Genomic DNA, 9,943 nt, shown 5'->3' on the forward strand with positions numbered 1-9,943 from the left:
CCCTGCAATGTTGTTGAATGTGACTGTCAGGAATCCAATGACTTTCCTACTCCTGACCACTGACTCCTCCCCTCTACTGACTTACTAAGTAATGACCTTCCTCCTCCTGACCACTGACTCCTCCCCTCTACTGACTTACTAAGTAATGACCTTCCTCCTCCTGACCACTGACTCCTCCCCTCTACTGACTTACTAAGTAATGACCTTCCTCCTCCTGACCACTGACTCCTCCCCTCTACTGACTTACTAAGTAATGACCTTCCTCCTCCTGACCACTGACTCCTCCCCTCTACTGACTTACTAAGTAATGACCTTCCTCCTCCTGACCACTGACTCCTCCCCTCTACTGACTTACTAAGTAATGACCTTCCTCCTCCTGACCACTGACTCCTCCCCTCTACTGACTTACTAAGTAATTAATGACCTTCCTCCTCCTGACCACTGACTCCTCCCCTCTACTGACTTACTAAGTAATGACCTTCCTCCTCCTGACCACTGACTCCTCCCCTCTACTGACTTACTAAGTAATGACCTTCCTCCTCCTGACCACTGACTCCTCCCCTCTACTGACTTACTAAGTAATGACCTTCCTCTTCCTGACCACTGACTCCTCCCCTCTACTGACTTACTAAGTAATGACCTTCCTCTTCCTGACCACTGACTCCTCCCCTCTACTAACTTACTAAGTAAGTAATGACCTTCCTCCTCCTGACCACTGACTCCTCCCCTCTACTGACTTACTAGGTAAGTAATGACCTTCCTCCTCCTGACCACTGGCTCCTCCCCTCTACTGACTTACTAGGTAAGAAATGACCTTCCTCCTCCTGACCACTGGCTCCTCCCCTCTACTGACTTACTAAGTAAGTAATGACCTTCCTCCTCCTGACCACTTACTCGTCCCCTCTACTGACTTACTAAGTAATGACCTTCCTCCTCCTGACCACTGACTCCTCCCCTCTACTGACTTACTAAGTCATTACCTTCCTCCTCCTGACCACTGACTCCTCCCCTCTACTGACTTACTAAGTAATGACCTTCCTCGTCCTGACCACTGACTCCTCCCCTCTACTGACTTACTAAGTAATGACCTTCCTCCTCCTGACCACTGACTCCTCCCCTCTACTGACTTACTAAGTAAGTAATGACCTTCCTCCTCCTGACCACTGACTCCTCCCCTCTACTGACTTACTAAGTAATGACCTTCCTCCTCCTGACCACTGACTCCTCCCCTCTACTGACTTACTAAGTAATGACCTTCCTCCTCCTGACCACTGACTCCTCCCCTCTACTGACTTACTAAGTAATGACCTTCCTCCTCCTGACCACTGACTCCTCCCCTCTACTAACTTACTAAGTAAGTAATGACCTTCCTCCTCCTGACCACTGACTCCTCCCCTCTACTGACTTACTAGGTAAGTAATGACCTTCCTCCTCCTGACCACTGGCTCCTCCCCTCTACTGAATTACTAAGTAATGACCTTCCTCCTCCTGACCACTGACTCCTCCCCTCTACTGACTTACTAAGTAAGTAATGACCTTCCTCCTCCTGACCACTGGCTCCTCCCCTCTACTGACTTACTAAGTAATGACCTTCCTCCTCCTGACCACTGACTCCTCCCCTCTACTGACTTACTAAGTAAGTAATGACCTTCCTCCTCCTGACCACTGACTCCTCCCCTCTACTGACTTACTAAGTAAATAATGACCTTCCTCCTCCTGACCACATACTCCTCCCCTCTACTGACTTACTAAGTAATGACCTTCCTCCTCCTGATCACTGACTCCTCCCCTCTACTAACTTACTAAGTAAGTAATGACCTTCCTCCTCCTGACCACTGACTCCTCCCCTCTACTGACTTACTAAGTAAGTAATGACCTTCCTCCTCCTGACCATTTACTCCTCCCCTCTACTGACTTACTAAGTAAGTAATGACCTTCCTCCTCCTGACCACTGACTCCTCCCCTCTACTGACTTACTAAGTAAGTAATGACCTTCCTCCTCCTGACCACTGACTCCTCCCCTCTACTGACTTACTAAGTAAGTATTGACCTTCCTCCTCCTGACCACTGACTCCTCCCCTCTACTGACTTACTAAGTAATGACCTTCCTCCTCCTGACCACTGACTCCTCCCCTCTACTGACTTAGTAAGTAAGTAAGTAATGACCTTCCTCCTCCTGACCACTGACTCCTCCCCTCTGGTGACTTAGTAAGTAATGACCTTCCTCTTCCTGACCACTGACTCCTCCCCTCTACTGACTTACTAAGTAAGTAATTACCTTCCTCCTCCTGACCACTGACTCCTCCCCTCTACCGACTTACTAAGTAATTACCTTCCTCCTCCTGACCACTGACTCCTCCCCTCTAGTGACTTAGTAAATAAGTAATTACCTTCCTCCTCCTGACCTCCTCCTGACCACTGACTCCTCCCCTCTAGTGACTTAGTAAATAAGTAACTACCTTCCTCCTCCTGACCACTGACTCCTCCCCTCTAGTGACTTAGTAAGTCAGTAATGACCTTCCTCCTCCTGACCACTGACTCCCCCTCTCTAGTGACTTAGTAAGTAAGAAAGTAAATACCTTCCTCCTCCTGACCACTGACTCCTCCTCTCGAGTGACTAAGTAAGTGAGTACATTTGATCTATAAAGGGCTTTTCACAGATCAAATGACAAAACGGTGTACAAAATATAGGTGAAGTAAGACAGCAATTTAATTAAAACAACAGGTGCAACACCATGAAATTGATACAAAGTGGATTAACAATGATATTTAAAAGATGCAGTTACTAAAATCTTTACAAAAAGAGAAGTTTTCAAATGTTTCTTAAAAGTATCAACACAGTCAAGATCACGGAGGGACTGGCGCTTGTTCCAGCGTCTGGGAGCTATAGCCTGGAATGCCAGGTCTCCGCGGCTTTTAAAACAAGTTTTTGGGATCTTTAGAAGACCCTGGCCTGAAGACCCTGAAGAGTAGGGGCATAACAAGTCAGTGGTGTACTGAGGGGCCCCACCATGCAACTAAAGAGCAGGGGCATAACAAGCCCGTGATGTACTGATGGGCCCCACCATGCAACTAAAGAGCAGGGGCATAACAAGTCAGTGATGTACTGATGGGCCCCACCATGCAACTAAAGAGCAGGGGCATAACAAGTCAGTGATGTACTGAGGGGCCCTAACATGCAACGCACGGAAAGTCAGGACTAAAATCTTGAGCTCAATGCGGAATTTGACTGGAAGCCAATGAAGACTGGATCAAAAGGGGGCAATGTGGACTGGTCTGGTCTAAAGTCTGGCAGCTGCATTTTGTACCGTCTGAAGTCTCTTTGGTGTTGACTTGTTGAAAAGAGAATTGCAATAGTCAATACCAGACATTTCCAGATTTCTCACTTTAGAAATATTTCTGAGATGATAAAAACAGTTTTTGGTCAGTCGACCACAGAGACCCTCCAAAGACTTTGACCCTCTGCTTCCCTTCAGTACTTCTTTGTGTCCTTGCGGAACCGTGAGATGTGCTACAGCCTCCTGCAGAGACTCTGCGCACATCAACAGGTGGGTTAGTGGCGACGCGCAACCTCGCGCAAAGACCCTTAAACATGTCTCCTCTGGCAGGAGGCCTCCACCGGCAGCCCTCCTACTTCCTCCCAGGAGAGCAAAGACCATGGCAACGGGGTGGGTTGCGACATTTTGTTCACATTTTGACCTGCCACACAGGTGGAAAAAGGGGGTAACCGCCGTAAAATGTCAATAAAAACTTTTCCACGTTTGAAGGAGGAGCCAAGTCAGACGTTTGAGGACCAGCGAGAAGAACATGAGTCTGAATTAGTCAGTAAAGGTAACACTGCTTGTTTGCATACACTTTACAAAGCAGCGACTATTTATGAATGACTCTACTCGGTATAGTCTTGGAACTTGGGTAGACTTTACAGCAACACTGGTATAGATGACTGTTTACTGGAAATGAGGCAACACAGCCGTTATTGTCTAAATAGCTGGCAACATAGGAGAGTACAGTGGGAACTTTCATCCATCCATCCTAAGCAGGGAAGCCCAGACTTCCCTCTCCCCAGCCACTTGGTCCAGCTCCTCCCGGGGGATGCCGAGGCGTTCCCAGGCCAGCCGGGAGACATAGTCTTCCCCGTGGCCTCCTACCGGTCGGACGTGCCCGAAACACCTCTCTAGGGAGGCGTGCGGGTGGCATCCTGACCAGATGCCCGAACCACCTCATCTGGCTCCTCTCCATGTGGAGGAGCAGCAGCTTTACTTTGAGCTCCTCCCGGATGACAGAGCTTCTCACCCTATCTCTAAGGGAGAGACCCGCCACCCGGCGGAGGAAACTCATTTGGGCCGCTTGTACCCGTGATCTTGTCCTTTCGGTCGTAACCCAAAGCTCATGACCTTAGGTGAGGATGGGAACGTAGATCGACCGGTAAATTGAGAGCTTTGCCATCCGGCTCAGCTCCTTCTTCACCACAACGGATCGATACAGCGTCCGCATTACTGAAGACGCCGCACCGATCCGCCTGTCTAACTCTTCCCTCACTCGTAAACAAGACTCCCAGGTACTTGAACCCCTCCACTTGGGGCAAAGTCTCCTCCCCAACCCGGAGATGGTACTCCACCCTTTTCCAGGCGAGAACCATGGACTTGGACTTGGAGGTGCTGATTCTCATCCCAGTCGCTTCACACTCGGCTGCGAACCGATCCAGTGAGAGCTGAAGATCCTGGCCAGATGAAGCCATCAGGACCACATCATCTGCAACAAGCAGAGACCTAATCCTGCAGCCACCAAACCAGATCCCCTCAACGCCCTGACTGCGCCTAGAAATTCTGTCCATAAAAGTTCTGAACAGAATGGGTGACAAAGGGCAACCTTGGCGGAGTCCAACCCTCACTGGAAACGTGTCCGACTTACCGCCGGCAATGCGGACCAAGCTCTGACACTGATCATACAGGGAGCGGACCACAATCAGACAGTTGGAACTTACTTACTGAAATTGAAATGACCAAGCCATCGATCCACCGCGCCTACATTTAACCAACCATGGAACCCACTAAGCAATCTAAACCAATCAGACACAAGGTGAGGCGGGTCTTGGCGTCTTTCTTTCGCACTTAAGCTGTAGCTTGTTTTTTGATTGGTTTAAATTGTCTTCTGTGGTTGGTTAAATGTAGGCACACCTCAGAAACGCAGATTGTGTCACGCGCTCACGAATCTGGACGAGCTCGCTCAAATCGTACACGGCAGAAGTGTCGCAAAAGGGTTCTTTCTGATTATGCTAGATTCACACTAACGGCGCTTTGACGGCGCTTTAAAGTGTCATGCAAAGCGGCGTTATAGCGTAACAAAGCCTGATTAAAGCGTGAGAGTCCTAATGGATCGTGGGAAAGCTTGTAGTGAAGCGGGACATGTGGCAAGTTCGCCAAACATTTTTAAACGGTTTAAAAAAATTCTGCGCTCTGTCAAGAATGGAATAAAGTGCCGAGAGCGTATCAAAGCGTGAAAAAGCGTGACAAAGCTCAGCAAAACTTGACTAAAAGCGTAGGAAAGCTTAACAGATCTTGGTTCAAAGCGCGGACCCCTACAAATAGGAAGTGACTGTGATATTGACTAGTGACATTGAAACTTTGATGTAAAACCAACACAGGATTACAAATCCGTTCTCTTTTGCATCATTGCCTTTTTTATACGATGATCATTGTTTCTGTACTTCTGCTGTTTGATGTTGCAGTTTGACATTACTGTCTATCATTTTTCTGTATGAAAATGTTAATAATAAAGAGAATATGTTGCGTTTTATAAAAGAAAGGCCTTTTATTATTTTCAACTAGCATAAGAAATGAAAGATAGATATTTATTAAGATGACAAAAATAAAAGAAATGAAGATATAAAACATAATATAACGGGAAAAAAAGAGAAATTGAAAAAATAAATGAATATAAAAAATGGGTGGATAATTGCCTTTTATTATTTTCAACTAGCATAAGAAATGAAAGATAGATATTTATTAAGATGACAAAAATAAAAGAAATGAAGATATAAAACATAATATAATGGGGAAAAAAGAGAAATTGAAAAAATAAATGAATATAAAAAATGTGTGGATAATTGCCTTTTATTATTTTCAACTATCATAAGAAATGAAAGATAGATATTTATTAAGATGACAAAAATAAAAGAAATGAAGATATAAAACATAATATAACGAAAAAAAAGAGAAATTGAAAAAATAAATGAATATAAAAAATGTGTGGATAATTGCCTTTTATTATTTTCAACTATCATAAGAAATGAAAGATAGATATTTATTAAGATGACAAAAATAAAAGAAATGAAGATATAAAACATAATATAATGGGAAAAAAAGAGAAATTGAAAAAATAAATGAATATAAAAAATGTGTGGATAATTGCCTTTTATTTTCAACTATCATAAGAAATGAAAGATAGATATTTATTAAGATGACAAAAATAAAAGAAATGAAGATATAAAACATAATATAACGGAAAAAAAGAGAAATTGAAAAAATAAATGAATATAAAAAATGTGTGGATAATTGCCTTTTATTATTTTCAACTAGCATAAGAAATGAAAGATAGATATTTATTAAGATGACACAAATAAAAGAAATAAAGATATAAAACATAATATAACGGAAAAAAAAGGGAACTTGAAAAAATAAATGAATATAAAAAATGTGTGGAAAACAGTATACTGAGTTTTTCACATTTTGTTCTTATTTTTGTTGTAACAATGCACAACAGAGCTTGATAATCGTGTCAGAGCCTGATTTAAAGCGTCAGGATCGCATCAAAGCGTAATAAAGTTCAATAAAGCGTAATAAAACGTAGCAAAGCGTGATTTAAAGCGTATCAAAGCGGGATCAAAGCGTGAGGAACGGTAACAAAGCGGCAACTAATTTGTGGATATTCGTGGAAAAATTGACAAAAATGACGGCGCTTTGCTCGCCGCTTTAAAGCGCGGCAAGCGCCGTTGGTGTGAACCAGGCATTAGGGACAGACAGACAACTTACGTACTCAGATTGACTTACAGACACACAAGCTATAGCTAGAGTTACACCTTACCTTATCTTACCTTACCTTACCTTACTTACAACTAGGGTTACAACTTAGTACACACTAGGGTTGTCCCCATACCAATATTTTGGTACCGGTACCAACATGTAGTTCGATACTTTTCTAAATAAAGGGGAGCACAATAAATGTCATTTTTTTCTTTATTGTAACAACAAATGTTAGTGTACATGAAACATATGTTTATTATTGTCATTTAGTCCTTAAATAAAATAGTGAACATACTAGACAACTTGTCTTTTAGTAGTAAGTAAACAAACAAAGACTCCTAATTAGTCTGCAGTAACATATTGTGTCATTTATACACCTATTATTTTGTACACATTATAAGGGACAAACTGTAAAAATTGATTATTAATCCACTTGTTCATTTACTGTTAATATCTGCTTACTTTCTGTTTTAACATGTTCTATCTACACTTCTGTTAAAATGTAATAATCACTTATTCTTCTCTTCTTTGATACTTGACATTAGTTTTGGATGATACCACACATTTAGGTATCGATGCGATACCAAGTAGTTACAGGATCATACATTGGTCATATTCAAAGTCCTCATGTGTCCAGGGACGTATTTACTGACTTTATAAACATAATATGATTTTTTTTTTAAACAAAATAGATTTTGTGATGCTTAAAAATATCAATGTAATCATAGTAGTATCGACTAGATACGCTCTTGTACTTGGTATCATTACAGTGGATGTCAGGTGTAGATCCACCCATGGCGTTTGTTTACTTTGTGACGCCGGTGAGCTATTGTATCCTCCTACGGTGTGTAGTGAAGCATGTTGAGCTATTCCTCGTCCTCCAGTGATAATGATACTTGTAAGAAACATACTTTATTTGTCGCCATGGAGACCAGGATTAGTGATTTAGAAGTAGCTAAAACACTGAAAACTGCATATTGACAAATAGCCTTCAGGGTAAATGCTGTACATTATTATTACGTCATAAAACGTATTGTAGTTGTTAGTAGTGCCATTTTACATTGATTTCAAATCAGTTCATCGGGAGACCTTGATTTGAGATACGAGCGTTTTGAGTTAAGAGCCCCGTCACAGAACCAGTTAAGCTCGGAAGTTGTGGTTCTACTACCGTGCCAAGATGATTGTGTCCGGCCTATACAGGCTCATTGAGGGACCCGTGAAGTCCAACATGTACTATTGCCGTTGTATTGTTGTACTCGTTCTACATTGATTGTCTTGCTGAAATAAGCAGGGGCGTCCATGATGACGTTGCTTGGATGGCAACATATGTTGCTCCAAAAGCTGTATGTACCTTTCAGCATTAATGGCGCCTTCACAGATGTGTAAGTTACCCATGTCTTGGGCACTAATACACCCCCATACCATCACACATGCTGGCTTTTACACTTTCACCCTAGAACAGTCCGGATGGTTCTTTTCCTCTTTGGTCCGGAGGTTTCCAAAAAGAATTTGAAATGTGGACTCGTCAGACCACAGAACACTTTTCCACTTTGCATCAGGCCCAGCGAAGCCGGCGGCGTCTCCGGGTGTTGTTGATAAATGGCTTTGTCTTTGCATAGTAGAGTTTTAACTCGCACTTACGGATGTGGCGACCAACTGTAGTTACTGACAGTGGTTTTCTGAAGTGTTCCTGAGCCCATGTGGTGATATCCTTTACACACCGATGTCGCTTTTTGATGCAGTACCGCCTGAGGGATGGAAGGTGCGTAATGTCGTGGCTTACGTGCAGTGATTTCTCCAGATTCTCTGAACCTTTTGGTGATATTACGGAGCGTAGATGGTGACATCTTTAAATTCCTTGCAACAGCTTGGTTGAGAAATGTTGTTCTGAATCAATTTGCTATTTGTAACACTTCTCCTCGTCTTGTTTGCCAGAGCCTTCTAGAAGCAGGTGCAGCAGCGAAGAGGCGGCCCAAGGTGTGTTCAAGTTCTACGCAGTACATTTTGTCCTCGGCGAGTTAAGGTTCCGAAAATCTTTGTCCCGATCAGCGTCATCCTGGCTGATGAGGGTGATGGAGGACGTCACCTCCTTGTTCTTCCACCGACACAGCGTGAACTTCAGCACGGTGTTCTACATCTACGTGGTGTTGTGAGTATGTACCCAATGTACCACCATAATGACCAGCATTAAACTCCAGTAGCGTAGCAGGCCTAAATATTCATTAAAAAAAACAAGGAAGAGGTTTTATTTGACGAGCGTGTTTTAATATTTTTGGCCACTGTGACGTTACGCACATTTTGAACAGTACCACAGTGTTTGATTATAGGAACGTAAAACACTGTACTTTCATCTAGTGATTCGTTGAGAGTCTCTGCACTATAAAGGGGCCACATAGTCTAAAGGCGACCATGTGGGTGTGCTTTCCTGTCTGGAGGACATTCTTCATGTTAAAAAGCTTATTAAGAAAGTCGTTTACTTACGCTCTAGCTATGAAAATATTCTAATTATAATCCTACTTGGCCGATATTAATTTAGCACGGCCAGGCCTGGAGCAAATGAACAGCGATAAACGAACCAACAAAAATGCAGTTAAAGTATGTTTGTAATTATATATATATATATATATATATATATATATATATATATATATATATATATATATATATATATACATATACATATACATATACATATATATATATATATATATATATATATATATATATATATATATATATATATATATATATATATATATATATATATATATATATATATATATAATGTGTGTATATATACCAGGGGTGTCAAACTCATTTTAGATCGGGGGCCACATGGAGAAAAATCTACTCCCAAGTGGGCCGGACTGGTAAAATCACGGCACGATAACTTAAAAATATAGACAAACTTCAGATTGTTT

General features: G+C 42.3%; 1 protein-coding gene across 1 annotated transcript in view; it reads left to right on the forward strand.

The window, feature by feature from the left end:
- Positions 1 to 9,175, forward strand: part of LOC133631445 (GRAM domain-containing protein 2B-like) — a 33,094-nt gene extending 23,919 nt beyond the window's left edge. The window contains exons 7-11 of the mRNA XM_062023645.1: positions 3,477 to 3,548; positions 3,609 to 3,668; positions 3,768 to 3,831; positions 8,958 to 8,999; positions 9,072 to 9,175. Of these exons, the coding sequence (XP_061879629.1) occupies positions 3,477 to 3,548; positions 3,609 to 3,668; positions 3,768 to 3,831; positions 8,958 to 8,999; positions 9,072 to 9,175 (342 nt within the window). The remainder of the gene's footprint in view (positions 1 to 3,476; positions 3,549 to 3,608; positions 3,669 to 3,767; positions 3,832 to 8,957; positions 9,000 to 9,071) is intronic.
- Positions 9,176 to 9,943: the final 768 nt, after the last annotated feature.

The sequence above is a fragment of the Entelurus aequoreus genome, linkage group LG16, assembly GCF_033978785.1.
Source record: "Entelurus aequoreus isolate RoL-2023_Sb linkage group LG16, RoL_Eaeq_v1.1, whole genome shotgun sequence".
Classification (NCBI taxonomy): Eukaryota; Metazoa; Chordata; class Actinopteri; order Syngnathiformes; family Syngnathidae; genus Entelurus; species Entelurus aequoreus.